Raw genomic sequence first — 17162 nt, 5'->3', positions numbered from 1 at the left:
GCCTCGCTCTCGGTGGCGGTGGCGGTGCGGCGATGTCGGACTCGGACAGCGACGAGGAGGCGGATGGCGGCCGCGCAGAGCCCTTCTCCCTGGCCGGCTTCCTCTTCGGCAACATCAATGAGGCGGGGCAGCTGGAAGGGGACAGCGTCCTCGACAAGGTAGGGCCGTGTCGCTCCGGGAAGGCACCGCGGGCTGAGGGGCGGGCGTGAAGCGGAGTGCTTGGGGCGACCTGGGCTGTGCCGGGATGAAGGCACCGTGACCCGGGTTGTGCCGGGTTGTACCGGGATATCCTGAGCTCTGCTGGGGTGAACCGGGATGTGTCGGGGTGCTCGGGATGTCCCTGGCTGTATCGGGGTGTCCCAGGATGTCCCAGGGTGTCCTGTGGTCAGTCGGGATGTCCTGGGGTGTCCTGTGGTCAGCCTGGGTGTCCCGGGGTGCTCCAGGATGTCCCGGGGTGTCCTGTGGTCAGCCTGGATGTCCCGGGATGTCCCGGGGTGTCCTGTGGTCAGCCTGGATGTCCCGGGATGTCCCAGGGTGTCCCGGGGTGTCCTGTGGTCGGCCTGGGTGCTGGTCCAGGATGTCCCGGGGTGTCCTGTGGTCGGCCTGGGTGCTCCAGGATGTCCCAGGGTGTCCTGTGGTCAGCCTGGGTGTCCCGGGATGTCCCGGGGTGTCCTGTGGTCGGCCTGGATGTCCCGGGATGTCCCAGGGTGTCCTGGGGTGTCCTGTGGTCAGCCTGGGTGTCCCGGCATGTCCCAGGATGTCCGAGGACGTCCCGGGGTGTCCCGGGGGATGCTCGGGGCGGGCTCTGGGGCAGGACCCAGCAGGTGCCCGAGGGGCTCGGCGGGGCCCGGCGCTCGGAGCCTCCCAGCTCTGGTCTCCCCAGGAATCCAAGAAGCACCTGGCCGGGCTGGGCGTGCTGGGGCTGGGCAACCTCATCACCGAGATCACGGCCAGCGAGGAGGAGAGTGCCGAGAGCGAGGGAGCGCACCTGGATGAGGAAGGTTTGGCGCTGGGATGGCTGTGTGTGGGGAGCGGAGGGGCTGCAGGCTCACAGCTCTTGCCGGAGAGAACAAAATGCACCCGGGTCAGCAGGGTCTGCAGGGAATATCGTGGTGTTCCCTGGTCAGAGGCCCTCTGTCCAAGGCCTTCCCTTCTCCACTTTGCCAAACAGAATCCCACAGTAGCTCCTGATCAATTTTGCACTTGTTCCCTTTAATATTTTATAAGTATTTTTTCTTTTACTTGTCTCTCCTCCTTCATAAATAAGTTTAGTCTGTGTTTGTATTAAAGAAGCCTACTCAGCACACAGTATTATAATATCTCTTTCTGAACTCATCCACAGTTTCAGTGAGTAAGTGATAGGTGTTCCTCGTGCTAAAGTTGGTTGCTTACCAATCTTTGAGAGGAAATTCAGAGCCATAAGAGCTTTTGATTAGAATAAGGGGAAAAACACTCTGGTGGGAGATGTTAATCAGATGATTTTGTTCTTTTAAATAAAGGAAGCATAGCAAAGGATTCATTAGTACTTAGTGAAGTCTGATGTAACTTAATATAAATCAGGATAAAGTTTTGTTTTTTTCCTAGGCTGGGTGAAGAGCACGGAGGATGCTGTTGACTACTCAGACATCACTGAAGTGGCAGAAGATGAGAGCCGTCGGTACAAGCAGGCGATGGGCAGCCTGCAGCCAGCTCGAAGGGCAGGTAAAGGGGATCAGCACTGCAGCTCTGCCTGTAGGAGCTATTCTGGGCCATTGTGCTTTTCCGCTCCTTGCTTTAAGAGCCCAGTAGCAGCTTTTGTGAAACTGTCTTCACTGGGTGAAGCCACTGCTTGCTGTCTTCCTCTTTTAAGGAATCAGTTCCTCATTGGAGTCACTTCAATCTTAGCATCTCTCTCCTGTTTTACTCTGGATTTTTTTTTTGGAAAAGACTTTCTGCAGAATGTACCTTGGTTCTTTTGCTGGTCCCAGGTATCTCTGTCTGGCCTAGAATATGCTTTCAAAATAAGCAGCTTTTCCGTATCACTAGCTACTAGTATAAATTCAATGTCTTGGCATGTTCTTTAAAGATGTCTTACACTTAACCTTTCTGGTGACTTTCTGTGGTTAGTGACATATAAAGGTGATTTAGACTTTTAACCCACATTTTCTTAATTTGTTCTGCAAAGTGTGAATGAAAGGATTTACAAATACATACAAAGTGTGATAACAGAATATATAAACACATAGGCAAATTGTGAATAAAAGGAGGTCACAGCAGAACACACACACACACACATTTTAAGTCCTTCAGTCATCTTTCTGTCAGTTTCCCTTTGTCCTTCCTTCCCACTATTTTTTAAATTTACATCTTGCAAATGTGTTTGTGCAGGAAGCTGAACTGGTAAGAGTTTTCATCTAGTTACAAGATGAGAATGGTGTCTGTGCCATCAGGTTTGAGACAGAATAAATGGAAAGGGTGCCTGGTTTTGTTTTATTATATTTTTAACACGTGGTCTTGTCTCCTGCCTGGTTAGATGAAGATGAGGATGATTACGATGCTGACTGTGAAGACATTGATTCCAAACTGATGCCGCCACCACCACCACCTCCAGTCCCTGGAAAAAAAGAAGATGAAAAGGATGCAGCTGCCGCTGGTGAGTGAGGACTTTCTTCTTCCCTCTGGCAGTGTGAATGTCTGAAGGAAGCAGAGGCTGCTGTGTAGCAGTTCTGCGGCACCACGCGTCACCAAAACTCGGTCTGCAGGCTGCGTCTGAAGGGTGAGTGTTTGCAGGACTGCCTGAAATCCAGGGTGAAGTATTGTATTCCCAGTGACTGTTGAAATACCTGTATTGACAATGAAACTGCTTTTTTGTCTCATCCTCTCAGTTGTGGCTGGGGAGTTCACCTGGAACGCTTAGGATAAAATGAAAGGTTAAACCAGAATGGTAGTTAGAATGCCTGCACAGGCTTAATTTTTGCATAACTTGGTATAAACAATAAATGTGGCACTATGGGGTGATGCTAGGGGAGAGGGAGGAGACCTGTTTGTTTATGAGGTGCTTGTTCTATTGTAGTATCTGAAGATGGAGACGGTATCATTTTGCCCTCCATCATTGCTCCTTCCTCTGCTGCCTCCGACAAGGTGGATTTCAGCAGCAGCTCTGATTCTGAGTCAGAGATGGGACCTCAAGAAGCCAGGCAGGCAGAATCCAAGGAAGGCAAACTCACACTTCCTCTTGCAGGAATCATGCAGCGAGATGCTACCAAACAGTTGCCAAGTGTTACAGAGCTCTTCCCAGAATTTCGACCAGGCAAGGTATTGTAAGAGACACGTGGAAGAGATGTGTGTCATGTAAGCCTCTAAATACTCATTGTACAGTGTTTAAGGGTATGTACTCTGTAATCACATAGATGTCCTTGCTCACTCAATACTTTCTTTAGTTTCTGTGTGCTGCTGTTTCCAGATTGCTTTTTATCTAATAATTTCCTGCCATTTGTAGGAATCTCTTAAAAAGTGTCCTATGAATCAGGATGTGAATGTTTTGCTGACCATAGAAAAGGCCTGTTGATTTGATACTTTTGCCAGATGATTAAAAACCAGTGCTAATCTGTCTGCTTTCTGGCTTTTCTGGTAAATATTTGCTCCTCCTTTTATGCTGTCCTGAACTTGGTGTGTTTTTCCTGTAACAATCTGTGATCTGTATCTTTACTTAATTCTCTCTCGAAACTGCTCTGAGCATAAATTAGAAATCACCTCAAAGCAAGTTGATTCAAAGGATGGTTGGGTTTTACACAAAGCAAATCCATTACAATTCTTTCCTAAATGCTCCCAAATAGAAAAGGCAGTTTATGTATTTCAGTAGTTATTTTGGAAGTTTTAAAGCTGTCAAGAAGAGAGGAAAGGTAGGAGGAGAAGGACAGTGAAGATGGGCTTATAGTTGCCAAACAGATAGTTGTGGACAAGGATAACTTGTTTTATGTGTGCCTCAGAGAGTTTGTGTAAGGAGCTGGATAATTTGCATTATTAAATGTCATGTTTTAATGATTTAGCTGACCACTGTGTATTGGTAATCCATGTGAGGCTGTAGCACAGAGGTTTCCCTTCTCCATGTTTTCTAGGCTTTTGCAAACTGTTCATTTCTCTGATGCTCAACACGTAATGTCAGAGACTGGCTCCGTGTTGGTTGTGCCCAGTGGGTGCAGAAATCGGTGCAAGCAATTAGTGCTGAGCACTTGCCACGATTAATTCATGAGTAATAGAGCTGGCAAAGCCTAAAGCCCTGTAGATTTTGCTATGAGGATGGATTGGTGTGCATGTTAATATAGCATTGTATTTTTGGGTGAAGCATCCTAAAATAGCACGTAGAGAAGCAGGCTTTTGTGTCTATTTAGGCAGTAGCTTAACTATGTCTGAGACCTTTGCTCTTCATGACAGGTCATTGAAACTGGGTAAAGGCTTCAAAAATAGTCTGTGGTAGTTTTGGGAAGAAGGTTTACATGGATGTAGGCAGAGGTGGACAGAGTGATCATATAAACATTTCCTTTGTGGATCAGTGAAACAGATTAACAGGGGACATTAATAGGGTGTAAATCTTTGGTGCTAATTCCTGTTTCTTAAATATTTCAGTTAATTTAGAAATAATGTTTTATCTCTTTAAAAGAGTTACTAGAAGAAAATAAATTTAAGCGTTTAAAAACCAGCAATCATACCCATAGAAGGAACGGGAGAGAAAATGTATCATTCCCATTAGTGCAGGTTTTGGAGGTATGCAGTGTAGGGGGAACTGCATTATAATGGAAATAAAAATAAGGGTTTTATTTCTGGACCATATTATTTGTCTGTTTGCTTAAGAAATCTCTATATAACTCTCTTTTAGCTTGTCTCTTTTGCTGATAATTTTATCAACTCATCTTCAACCTCGATCTGTTTTTCTGAAGACTGTGGATCGTTCAGAATGAAAAACAGTTATTTCCAGGTGGTCTCTAACCACGTGTCCAATAAGTAAAGGCAGTCCTTCTTCCCTCTTTCTTTGTGTCTGAAATTAAGAATATATCCTTTTGAAAGGGAGGGATCCATCAAATAGAAGGATCCGAAACTTGTTTTTCAAGTATAACCAAGAGATTGTTGATTGCTTTGGGAAATAGGATTGTACCACAGGCCAAGCTTCTGAATTTCAGAGTGCTCTCTTGCATTACTGTTCTTCAGGTGAGGGCAGGCATTCCACAGTGTCTTTTTTAATCTGATCCTCTGTTTTTTTCCTGCTCCAGGTGCTGCGTTTCCTGCGTCTCTTTGGCCCTGGGAAGAACGTTCCGTCGGTGTGGCGAAGCGCCCGGAGGAAACGCAAGAAGAAGCATCGGGAGTTGGCTCAGGAAGTGCAGATACAGGAGGGTGAAGTTGTGGTTGAGAGTGGAGTGGAAGGCAAATCTCCTTGGGAGTATGAGTTTGCTGCTCCTCCCCCTCCTGAGCAGTGCCTTTCAGATGATGAGGTGGGATATCTGAGACTTAGAGAGGTTCACCAGCTAGTGCTGGGGGTAGTAGTGGATTGGACAGTGACTTTTAGGAAGGAGCTTTTCCCTCAAAAGAGAAGTGGAGAACAGAGTTGGCCTGTATTCCAGCTGGGCAGCAGCTCTTCTCCAAATACTAGTCAGTGACTTCAGGTCATTGGTTCTTACTGAGAAGGCTGCATCCGTGGTACAGAATCAATAGGAGAGCTTTCCCTCTTTGTATCAAGAAGAAATCTCAGTGTTCTTGGAAGTCTAATTGCAGAACGTTCTTGAGGCAGCTAGTAAGTATGGAAAAGAACTTCTTAGAAACGCTTTTCTTCTATGAGAATAACCTGGGAAACTTGGGAGGAAGACACCTCTTACTGACACTTAGATAATCTACCAGTGTAACCATTCCCTCCTTTGCTGTGCTTCAGATTACCATGATGGCACCCGTGGAGTCGAAGTTTTCCCAGTCCACTGGTGACATCGACAAGGTGACAGACACGAAGCCCAAGGTGGCCGAGTGGCGCTACGGCCCCGCCCAGCTCTGGTACGACATGCTGGGCATCCCCGAGGACGGCAGCGGCTTCGACTATGGCTTCAAGCTGAAGGAGAAGAATGAGGAGGATAAAGGACACACAGATGAGGGGGTGAGAGGGGAACTGTGGGGCAAAGTGTGGAGGTGGATGTGGGGATTGATGCACAGCAGTCTGGTGGTGGGCTGGTGGATTGTTGTGCGCCGTGCAAAATGAGACTTAGAATTTTTTTCTGTTAGTTTGAAAGGCTGTCTCTCAAGTCAGATCTTCCAACAGTTTTTACTCCCTTCCAGGATGCAGAGTCGGTGAAGGAGAAGGATGATCTGCTAGCTGATGAGCACTTCCTCATGGTGACACAGCTCCAGTGGGAGGATGATGTCATCTGGAATGGGGAGGATGTCAAGCACAAAGGGACGAAGACGCAGCGTGCGAGCTTGGCGGGCTGGCTGCCATCCAGCATGACCAGAAATGCCACTGCGTACAACGCCCAACAAGGTGACCAGGGGTCAGACACCAACTTTACTTGCTGTAGTTGAGCTGACTCCTTACATGCTCAACTGCAGCACTTAGTAAAATTGTGCATGTACAGTTGCATGTCTCAAATGTAGAACATAATTCCCTCTGTCAGGGAATGCTTTTTGGAAAAATCACAGCTCCACTGAGAATTCTGAGACTTGGTTTCTTTCCAAAAACAGAGTAGGTCACTTCTGTTAAAAAACCCCCAATCTCAGCTCTATCTTTCTTCTTTCCACGGGAAGTACCAGGTGCTGGACCCATCTACATTAATATCAAGCAAAGCTACCCTTAGAATTTCCTCTTCTTATAGGCTAGTGGAATTTTGTTTACTTTTAGTTTTAATTGGAAGAATTATGTCCAAGTCTTCAGAAGTTTCTCCTCAACTAAAAATGGTATTCTGTAACAAGTAACAATTCCTACAAGCCTCAGACTTCTTTTAGACATGGATGCATTTTAAATTGAAATTGTTCACATGGAATGAATGTTTGTCTTCTGTTTGTTATATCTTATCGTGCTTCTACAAGGAAAGACTAACAGGAATGTCAGATCTTTATTTGGTATCAGTGTCAATCCTTTAGTATTCAGCTGTGAGTACATGACACTGTGGCGTTGGGTGGGTGAATTGGAGATTCTTTGAAGGGGCTGCAGACTCCAGCACTGTGTGAAGTCTGGTTTTTTAAACTTTCCCAGTTCTAATGATACCTGTCACTCTTTGGGATATGAGCAGTGGGTCCATCAGGCTAAAATTCACTCTCCATGCAACCCCCCAGTCCTGGTTTAAGGCACTGCAGTGCCCCCTGACCCTCCTACTCAAGCTGACCTTGCTTTTGTTTTCCTTTTCTCTAGGTTTGAACCGCAGTGGCTCTTTGCTCAATTCACCAATTCCTCTAGCACAGAAACCCAATGTAGCAGGAGTCCTGGGCATAGCAAAGTGCAAGGAAAAGGCCCCTGAACAGCAAGGTAATGGCCCATGAATAGGTGCATGTGACATATTTCTGTCGTAGAAGGGCTGCTTGTTTGCTTTAAAACTTTTTGGAGGCTGTGTTTCAATAGAGCAAAATCTCTGATCGTTGGTAAAGCACAAACTTGGGGCTCTACTTCCTCGTTGCTTTCAAGATCAGTTTTCTTTTGTCTTTTTGAGGTCCTGCCTCAGGAAGCCTGAAAGATGGGGAAGGTAAAGGGAGTAAGTTGTGGGGGTGAGATCTGAAATAGTTTTCTGCAAAGGCTGTGTGTAAAATTTTTAAGGGTTGTACTTTGATTGTTGCAGTTTCCCTGGATGAAGACAAGCCCTGGTACTCCATTTTCCCAATTGATAATGAAGAGTTAGTGTATGGCCGTTGGGAAGACAATATCATCTGGGATGATCAGGCAATGGAAACCTACTTGGATCCCCCTGTCTTAACACTTGATCCAAACGATGAAAACATAATTCTAGGTATGTTTATGATATCCAGAAATTTGACTTGAGTGGGAAAAGACAGGGGGAAATGAAAGCAAGGGTTTATAATCACACTGTAATGGAAGTAAATCAACTGGCAAGGCAACAAGGCAATACTTGTGGCCCTCCTTTGTTCTGGCTTTTGAACTTAATTTGCAAGTCAGAGGCCTAAGCAAGAGGTGCCAATGCTAATAACCTTTATTGGTGTGGTGTACACATTCGCCTTCCAAGTTAAATGCACTGACAGGAAAGCAAAAATTTATGCCTTGAAAGTTAAATTTAACATGATTAATCTGACTCAATGTGTTTTAGGAGTGACAGTCTTAATTTACTTGCATGCATGTTGGTTTGAAAGGGGAAGGTAGGGATGTAAACTTGTGCTTTTAGAAATTCCTGATGAAAAGGAAGAGATGACTTTGAACTCTCCATCCAAGGAGAACAAGAAAGAATCCTCTCTAAAGAAGAGTAGGATCCTGTTGGGAAAAACAGGTGTCATCAAGGAAGAACCACAGCAGGTCAGCATAAGCTTTAGCATCATCTTCAGGGTTAGGAATGATGAGGAAGGAGTGAGGGTTTCTGGGGGTTTTTTGACACCTCTCTCTCTATGTTTAAAATTGGATTAGAACATGTCTCAGCCAGAGGTGAAGGATCCCTGGAACCTGTCCAATGATGAGTTTTACTACCCCAAACAGCAGGGACTTCGAGGAACCTTTGGAGGCAACATCATCCAGGTAGTCACAATAATCTTCACTGTGAGTGAGAGAGCTTGAGTGTCTTGGTAGGAGGTTTTGTAGCTGAGAGTAGCACTTAGGATTTGTAGAAAACCAGAATTTATATTACAGCAGGTCAGTTAAGTGTTCATGAGAGATATTTTTAATGATCAATTAAAGTTAGGAGTTTGAACTAATTTTTATTGATTGCCCCATCAAACTGAGGTTTAGTTGCTTGATCTTGCTGTATCCTACTTGCCATGCTTTTGTTTGGTGTCTTATGATGTAGTATTCTTTGTAAACCAATAGTGGGAGGGGAGAAAGAGATGCAGTTTGTACTTCTGCTGCTACTGACTGTGTGTCTTAGTCTGAATATTGTAAAATTAATTTAGTCTGATGAATTTGAATTACTGCTCACTAGCCCGAGGTGAGGAGGTGATGGTTTTTTTCTGATTTGTGGAATTCAGTGACTTCTAAAACCTCATCTGACTCCAGCATCTTCTGTAATGGGTAAACTGTATGTAGTTCCAAATGAATTTCTCATGCACTGATAAGGATAATGGCTTTACATGTAATTCCTAGTTAGTGAAAAGATCCCATCATTGGGAATCATTTGAAATAGTAAAATTGACATCATCTCTGTATACAAAGGAAAGATCTTTATATGGAAGTAAGCACTTTTCTGTCAAAAGGCAAGTGAATTTCAATGAACTTGTCTTACCGCTAGGAGACCTAAAAATATCCCTGGCCTCTCTTATTTAAGGTTTAACAGGAGAGGAGGATGGTCTTACTTTTGGGGTAGTGCATGGTCCCTCTTAACCCAGGTTGTGTTCTGTATCAGCACTCTATCCCAGCAGTGGAGCTCCGCCAGCCCTTCTTCCCCACCCACATGGGTCCCATGAAGCTCCGACAATTCCATCGGCCTCCCCTGAAGAAATATTCCTTCGGTGCCTTGTCCCAGCCCGGGCCCCATGCTGTGCAGCCTCTGCTGAAGCACATCAAGAAGAAAGCCAAGGTATGGTTACTCCTGTCTGTCCCTGAGTGTGCCGTGGCTCCTGGGCTGTTGGAGGAGCTGCTCTCCTGACGCTGTCCCTTGTCCCTGGGCAGATGAGGGAGCAGGAGCGCCAGGCCTCTGGCGGGGGGGAGATGTTCTTCATGCGCACGCCACAGGACCTCACGGGCAAGGATGGAGATCTCATCCTGGCTGAGTACAGTGAGGAGAACGCCCCTCTGATGATGCAGGTTGGCATGGCAACAAAGATTAAAAATTACTACAAAAGGGTGAGTATGCAGACTCTGCTGTTGGACAGTGATTTCCCTCTGCCTCTCACTGAGAGCTAACAGCACCTCCATTGTACCTTCCAGAAACCTGGCAAAGATCCAGGAGCTCCAGACTGCAAATACGGAGAGACTGTTTACTGTCATACTTCTCCCTTCCTGGGTTCTCTGCACCCAGGCCAGTTACTGCAGGTGAGAAACAAGGTTTTTACATTTAAAAGACAGATAAGTTGGATGTGGTGTAATAGGCAGAGTACCTTTTTCAAGCCCTGTTTATTCAATCAAAAATAATGCTCAGCTTCCACGAAAAAACCAGCTTCCTTTCAGTTCCAATTTAAGCCTCTTTGCTTACTACACATCTGCATATGCTGTGACATAAATGATGGTGTACCATTGCAAAGAACCTTGGGGTGTTGGGGGTTTTTTTTAAGATATTTTTTGTAGATTGCATCACAGAAGATTTGATCAAAACTTGACTATCGAACTTTTGATTTGTTTCTCTTAACAGGCATTTGAGAACAATCTTTTCCGGGCCCCCATCTATTTACATAAGATGCCTGAAACAGATTTCCTGATCATCAGGACACGACAAGGCTACTACATTCGAGAATTAGTGGATATTTTTGTAGTTGGGCAGGAGTGCCCACTCTATGAAGTACCTGGTCCCAACTCTAAACGAGCTAACACACATATCAGAGACTTCCTGCAGGTATGTGATACGAGATTATTTGGGAATCTGGGGGGGTCTTTGGAGCAAGCCCATGGCATAGGCTTGGGCCTCGGGTGGATAGTCTTGATTTGAGAACCTCACTGTCCTGCTCTGACTCCTTTCTTCATTTGTTTGCTTTCTTATCAAGTGAGAGCACTGCAAGAGTTGGATGTTAACCAGACAGGCCATTTTGGTTTTCATTTAACCAAAGACTTATAAAATGTCTCTTCTGTTTTAATGGCATCCTATCTGATAAGTAAATCATAAAGGCTTTTTATTACCAGAATAAAAGGTTACAAGATCATATATAAGTGTATGAAACTGAAGAAGTTAGAGTGAGTTTTGAAGTGGTTGTGCTGTGTAAAATGATACTTAGATGGGTTTTACTAAGAGATAGTTAAGGAATCTTTTCACTGTGCTATCAAACAGCACAGAATTCGAGTTGCTTCATAGGTTTTGTAGTTGAGCTTTAGGACTATCAATGAGCATTCAATAATTATCCCCCAGTTCAGATTTTGGAGAAAATTTCTAGTAATTTAATTAAATTCAAGATTATAACTCAAGATACCTGCAGAGCAGGAAAATTCCTGTACTAAAGCATGAATGTTTCTAATGTGACAACACAAATTTTCAAGACAAATAATTTTTCCATGCCTCATTCTCAAAAACAGCTGAACCCGACGCAGACACGTGGCTTGGAAAACTTCGCTGAGTAAACTTATGAGAAGCAATGGTTTTCAAGTAGGAAGTCTGAAGCAGTCACCAGAAACATCGTCTGTGCTGTCTTTGCAAGTTTGTTCCTGGTTTCTTTGGACAAACGGGTCTTGTTTTGTAGGTTTTTATCTATCGGCTGTTCTGGAAGAGCAGGGACCGTCCGCGGCGGATCCGCATGGAGGACATCAAGAAGGCCTTTCCCTCCCACTCCGAGAGCAGCATCCGCAAGCGGCTGAAGCTCTGTGCCGACTTCAAACGCACAGGTACTGGGGGGTTTGGTGTGCTGGTCAGCCATCCTGTGCTGCTCCTGTGCTCCAAACAGAGCAGAAGGAGGGAATGTCTCCTCCTGATAAACCGTTCTTGAAAATATCTACTTGTAGAACTGCAATGTAATCTGACAGGGAGGGTTTTTTTGTTCCAGTTTTTAAGAATGTGCACTTTCTTTTGGCACAAGTGTGCTTGATGGTGAGAAGTGACTACAGTTTAGACATTTTAATAACCATTTGGGCAGTGATTTACTCATTAAAGACACCAACACAAACACATTCCCTTCCCTCTGTGCTGTGTCTTGCAAGCAAATGCATGCAAACGAAAGCTGGGACTGTGATGGCATCTGGGGAAACTACTCAGTGTTTGACCTGTGCGTTTTTCAGGGATGGACTCAAACTGGTGGGTGTTAAAGCCGGATTTCAGGTTGCCAACAGAGGAGGAGATCAGAGCCATGGTGTCCCCAGAGCAGTGCTGTGCCTATTACAGCATGATCGCAGCCGAGCAGCGGCTCAAGGTAAATCCTGCCTCCAAGGCAGATTACTGACACTCTCTGAGGGGTGAGTAACACCTTCTGCCTAAAGCTAATTCTGCTATAAAGGAGGCAAGTTAGGTCCCTAATTGTTGTGTCACTTGCTAAGTTTGCTGCTGCGTAAAAGGGAGTTAATTTTTAATGGGAGAAACACTGTATTCTTACCACCTATTGTCTGAATATTGAATTAGCCATGCTCAAAAGTACCAAAGGGAAGGTACAAGAAAGGGCTTATGTTTCTACCTGGAGCTCTACTGCAGAAAAGTAACCAGCAGGTGGCTGTAAGAGACACTGATTATTTTTTCGAAGTTGAGTGGACTGTTTAGTTATGGAGTTTGTCAAAATACTGAGCAGTTTGACATCTGAGCTACTGTTGGTCACTGTGAATCTTGCAGAAAACTGTCTGTGGAAGTTTGCTTGTTCAGCGTGGCAAGTTTCCACAGAGACACTTCTAATCCTGTCTCCAGTAACCTTTTTGAGACTTCAGCTTCTCATTTTTTCCCTAATATTTCTCTGCAGGATGCAGGTTACGGGGAGAAATCCTTCTTTGCCCCAGAAGAGGAGAATGAAGAGGATTTCCAAATGAAGATTGATGATGAGGTATCATCAGAGTGATGCGTGAGTGTGTACACCAGTATATAAATTTGAATGGCAGGTGAAAAATGAGGTCTTTTTATGTAAAGGACATATTTAAAGTAGGATTCAGTGGTTCAGATGTTCACACAACTGTCCTGGGAACTTCTGCTGGCAGCTCATACCTGTCTTTGGTGATTGTTCTTGCAGGTCCTTTCAGGACTAGGCTTCTTTTACCTTAAATGCCTTTTTGTCTGTTCCTTAGCACTTTGGTTATTCATTGAAGTGTTATCAGGGCAGCTGAAGGATCAAGAAGAGTAATGAATTCACCCTCATTGTGTCAGTTGAAAAGTTCTCAGTATGACTGGAAGAATTCCCAAATAAAAGCTTGGACTGCAACAGGGTTATGATTGATTGTTTTCTCGCTGGCAGGTGCGCACGGCTCCCTGGAACACCACACGAGCCTTCATTGCTGCTATGAAGGGCAAGTGCCTCCTAGAAGTGACTGGTGTCGCAGATCCCACTGGTTGTGGGGAAGGATTTTCTTACGTCAAGATCCCAAACAAACCAACCCAGCAGAAGGTAGAGTTCCCAAGGAGCAATAGCTGGGAAGTCATGTGGGAGAGGTGGACTAAATAAGAGACATAAGGAAGAGAAAGTATCAGATGAGCCTAGGAAAGACTTCTATGACAGTAATAGGTTGAATCTTCCTCTGAACAGGACGATAAAGAGCCTCAACCAGTGAAGAAGACAGTGACTGGCACAGACGCGGATCTGCGCCGACTTTCCCTCAAAAATGCCAAACAGCTCCTGCGGAAATTTGGAGTGCCTGAGGAGGAGGTGAGTGTGAGCCCAGAGGAGGCTGCACACTTCACTAATGGCTTTAGCAGCTGATGGTGGAAAGGATGTATAAATTTCTACTTTGATCACGTGTGGAGAGGAATTGAGACCCACAGCCAGGTACCTCAGCCGTGTGTCTCTAGACCACTCCTTGTGTTCCTCTTCCCAGATCAAGAAGCTGTCCCGGTGGGAGGTGATTGATGTGGTCCGTACCATGTCCACAGAGCAGGCACGCTCAGGGGAAGGGCCCATGAGCAAATTTGCCCGTGGCTCTCGCTTCTCTGTGGCAGAACATCAGGAGAGATACAAAGAAGAGTGTCAGCGCATCTTCGACTTGCAAAATAAGTATGTTCTTATCTGATATTCACAGCCTTGAACCCCACCCTGTCCCCATCTCAAAAGTCCAGCCCTGTGCATGCCTGGGGTTGCTGATACGTGGTGGTGGTGTAGATGTTTATTCAACTTATTGGGCCCATGGAATAGAACACTAAGAAAGAGGCCTTTGGCTGGTAATAGAAACCCTCAGGTTTAGTGTTTCGCTGTCACAGACCTTTTGGAAAGGTAGAAAGTGTTGTAGAGTCACAACATGAGATGTTCTGCAGTTCCACAGTAGTTCATAACCTTATTTCCTTTCCTTTTTTTTTAATTGTTATGAGCAGTTTGCCATCTCTCTGGTAGCAGGTACCGATTCCATGCCCTATTCTTCAGAACTGCCAGAAGAATTCATGCATTATTCCTTGTTCTGGTCTGAGACCAGAAAGTGGTGAGGGTATAAAGTACTGTTGATGAAGAAGAGTTCAACATTTTGGAGAAGATGGTCTTGGAATGGTTGATCTTTTAGGCATGAGGGTTAAAAGGAAGGCTGAGAAGGGAATATATTATGCCTGTTGTAGTAGCAATTTGTATCATTAATTCTCAAACCTTTGCATCATTTTTACCTTTGTATTTCTGGGAAGATAACAGGCTGATTTTTTTAATTTGGGAGGGCAACATTCACTGACTCTCAGGATGCTTCCTATTTTAGGGTTCTGGAATCCACTGAGATCCTGTCAACAGACACAGATAGCAGTTCAGCTGAAGACAGCGACTTTGAAGAGATGGGAAAGAATATTGAGAATATGTTACAGAACAAGAAAACTAGTTCTCAGCTCTCTCGGGAAAGAGAAGAGCAGGAACGGAAGGAATTGCAAAGGATGCTCCTGGGAGAAGACAGTGGCAATGACAAAGACAGGGGCAAAAAGGACAGGAGAGACAAAAAGGGGCTGTGTAAGTAACTGCAACCACCAGAATTATGCCTGGGAAGTGATGCAGGACTTTATGTCAGTCTGCAAAGTGTGCTGGTCTGGCCTCTCAAGAGAGTGTAGATTCCTGAGGGAGAATGTATAAACATGCTTATCTGGGGCTTTTCCCTCTCTGGGGGTTCTTCCTTCTCTTGAGCACTTAGTGGCTGAAAGTGCATGTGAAGTGTATTCTTTGCCTCCTATCTTTTGTTTATTTTGATCTATAAACTTACTCTGGTATTTCTTTAGATAGTCACTGCTGCTTCCTGCTTAAGTTTCCTTTTTTATTCATTTTGAGTGAGGGTGGGTCAGAGGAAGCTGTTTTTTCTGTATTTTTCTCAATATGTTTTCACACATAGTTCATGCAACCATCTTATGGTTGTGTAGTTGGATCTTCTGCTTACACATAGCTCTGTGTGTGAAGCAGGCAGTCTGCAGGCTGATAGCAGTGTCTGCTACACTGTGCTGTGGCAGCATACTTGGAGGTAAATTGGGCAGCTGCCGGGTTTGGATCTCCTGAAGATGTGCTTGTTTTAAGTGCATTCCAACAGAGAACTTGACATGTCCCTGACTGGCTGGTAAAATGTTTGACCTGTGGATGAACTTCATGAGGGTGCCCATGACCACTGTTACTGCCTGAATGTGTGTGAACAAAGCTGAACTCTGCATCTGAGTCAATGTTATTATTGCCCTCTATTCTCAAATTGGGAATAAATCACTAATAAATAGTTACTGGAATCATTTATAAGGGAGATATGTGGAAGATTTTTGATGATTATACCTCATGAAAAGATGTTACTTCATACAAAACCTCTCCACCTGAATTATGAATGGTGCTGGAAAGACTTCTGTGGTCACTTGACACACTGGTTGGGACACTCCTTGGAAAACTGGATAATTCTTGACCCTCAGTTTCTGCTCAAGATAACCATACCCATGATGAAAAGCACTGTAAATAATCCATCTGCAGGGCCAGAATGCAATTGCATTGCAGGTTGCACCTGGGGGTCCTCTGTAGCTGTTCCTTCTGGCTTTGTAATTTATGTGGATAATTAGGTATCTTTGTTTCAGCTCAATTTCATGTCATGATAAGAGAAGGTGAACAAGCAATGGAAAGACTTCTGTTAGGTTTTCCTGAATTTTGTGTCCTGCAAATTTTTAAGCCAGAACTCTGCTATATTTAAAGGATGATATACCTACAATGTGGCAAAAAATGAGAAGCAAATAAAGCATTTTCTCGTGTCAACAGCTTCAGCAGCCTCAGCAAACTCTCACAAGGATGATGACACTGCCTCTGTGACCAGCCTGAACTCCTCTGCCACCGGCCGCCGCCTCAAGATCTACCGCACGTTCCGGGACGAGGACGGGAAGGAGTATGTGCGGTGTGAGACGGTGCGGAAACCCGCCGTCATCGACGCCTACTGCCGCATACGCACCACCAAGGATGAGGAGTTCATGTAAGGCCCTCGTGAGCTCCTTTTTCTCCCTTTTTTAACTTTGCCTGCAGGCTTATTTCATCCCACTGGCAGTATGAAGAAATGTAGGATTGAGCATAGAAGCGCAGCGCAATAATTGTGGAGAGAAGGAGGGATTTAATGGCTGTCCGTTTGGAGGGTGTCACAATCTTGGTGAAGTGATTGAGCTGACAGAATAGTACGTGGCAAATCATGAACTAGACTGGAAAACTTCTGTATTTTTTTTGTGCCCACCCAGACGGAAGTTTGCTCTATTTGACGAGCAGCACCGTGAGGAGATGCGGAAGGAGCGGCGCAGGATCCAGGAACAATTACGGCGGCTAAAGCGGAACCAGGAAAAAGAGAAACTCAAGGGCCCTCCAGAAAAGAAGCCCAAGAAACTGAAAGAGCGTCCAGACTTGAAAGTAAGCATATCCATAAAGGTTTTGGCTTCTGGAGAAGTTTTCTGTTCTAGTGATGTAGTAAAGATCTCACTGGGGGATTTTAATGATGCTTTGCCTCAAAATTAGGAGCCCTTATATGAATTCTCATCTGTCACCTTCTATTTTTGCAGCTAAAATGTGGAGCATGTGGTGCAATTGGGCACATGAGGACTAACAAGTTCTGCCCTCTTTACTACCAAACAAATGCCCCACCTTCTAATCCTGTTGCAATGACAGAAGAGCAGGAGGAAGAGCTGGAAAAAACAGTCATTCACAATGACAATGAAGAACTCATCAAAGTAGAAGGAACGAAAATTGTCCTGGGAAAACAACTGATTGAGAGGTAAGGGAAAAAGCAGAGAAACGAGTGGGAATATTAAGAATAAACAATGTTGAGCTTAATGCAG

At 44.8% G+C, this 17162-nt stretch overlaps 1 protein-coding gene across 2 annotated transcripts in view; it reads left to right on the top strand.

The window, feature by feature from the left end:
* The first annotated feature begins 6 nt into the window (after positions 1 to 6).
* TAF1 (TATA-box binding protein associated factor 1) overlaps positions 7 to 17162 on the top strand; it is a 28859-nt gene continuing 11703 nt past the window's right edge. For both annotated transcript variants that reach the window (XM_066202703.1, XM_066202702.1), the window contains exons 1-26: positions 7 to 158; positions 884 to 1001; positions 1585 to 1701; positions 2513 to 2632; positions 3221 to 3294; positions 5247 to 5465; positions 5900 to 6115; positions 6295 to 6496; positions 7364 to 7477; positions 7785 to 7952; positions 8343 to 8470; positions 8579 to 8686; positions 9507 to 9680; positions 9773 to 9946; positions 10031 to 10135; positions 10452 to 10652; positions 11488 to 11629; positions 12020 to 12150; positions 12685 to 12765; positions 13171 to 13320; positions 13459 to 13578; positions 13748 to 13923; positions 14603 to 14844; positions 16108 to 16315; positions 16572 to 16737; positions 16887 to 17098. In XM_066202703.1, coding sequence (XP_066058800.1) covers positions 33 to 158; positions 884 to 1001; positions 1585 to 1701; positions 2513 to 2632; positions 3221 to 3294; positions 5247 to 5465; positions 5900 to 6115; positions 6295 to 6496; positions 7364 to 7477; positions 7785 to 7952; positions 8343 to 8470; positions 8579 to 8686; positions 9507 to 9680; positions 9773 to 9946; positions 10031 to 10135; positions 10452 to 10652; positions 11488 to 11629; positions 12020 to 12150; positions 12685 to 12765; positions 13171 to 13320; positions 13459 to 13578; positions 13748 to 13923; positions 14603 to 14844; positions 16108 to 16315; positions 16572 to 16737; positions 16887 to 17098 — 3992 coding nt within the window. In that variant the 5' untranslated portion in view covers positions 7 to 32. The remainder of the gene's footprint in view (positions 159 to 883; positions 1002 to 1584; positions 1702 to 2512; positions 2633 to 3220; positions 3295 to 5246; positions 5466 to 5899; positions 6116 to 6294; positions 6497 to 7363; positions 7478 to 7784; positions 7953 to 8342; positions 8471 to 8578; positions 8687 to 9506; positions 9681 to 9772; positions 9947 to 10030; positions 10136 to 10451; positions 10653 to 11487; positions 11630 to 12019; positions 12151 to 12684; positions 12766 to 13170; positions 13321 to 13458; positions 13579 to 13747; positions 13924 to 14602; positions 14845 to 16107; positions 16316 to 16571; positions 16738 to 16886; positions 17099 to 17162) is intronic.

Source organism: Chamaea fasciata, unplaced genomic scaffold, assembly GCF_029207755.1.
Source record: "Chamaea fasciata isolate MVZ Bird 193981 ecotype frontalis unplaced genomic scaffold, bChaFas1.0.hap1 SCAF_22, whole genome shotgun sequence".
In the NCBI taxonomy this organism is placed as follows: domain Eukaryota; kingdom Metazoa; phylum Chordata; class Aves; order Passeriformes; family Sylviidae; genus Chamaea; species Chamaea fasciata.
This window is presented reverse-complemented; position numbering and strand designations above follow the sequence as displayed.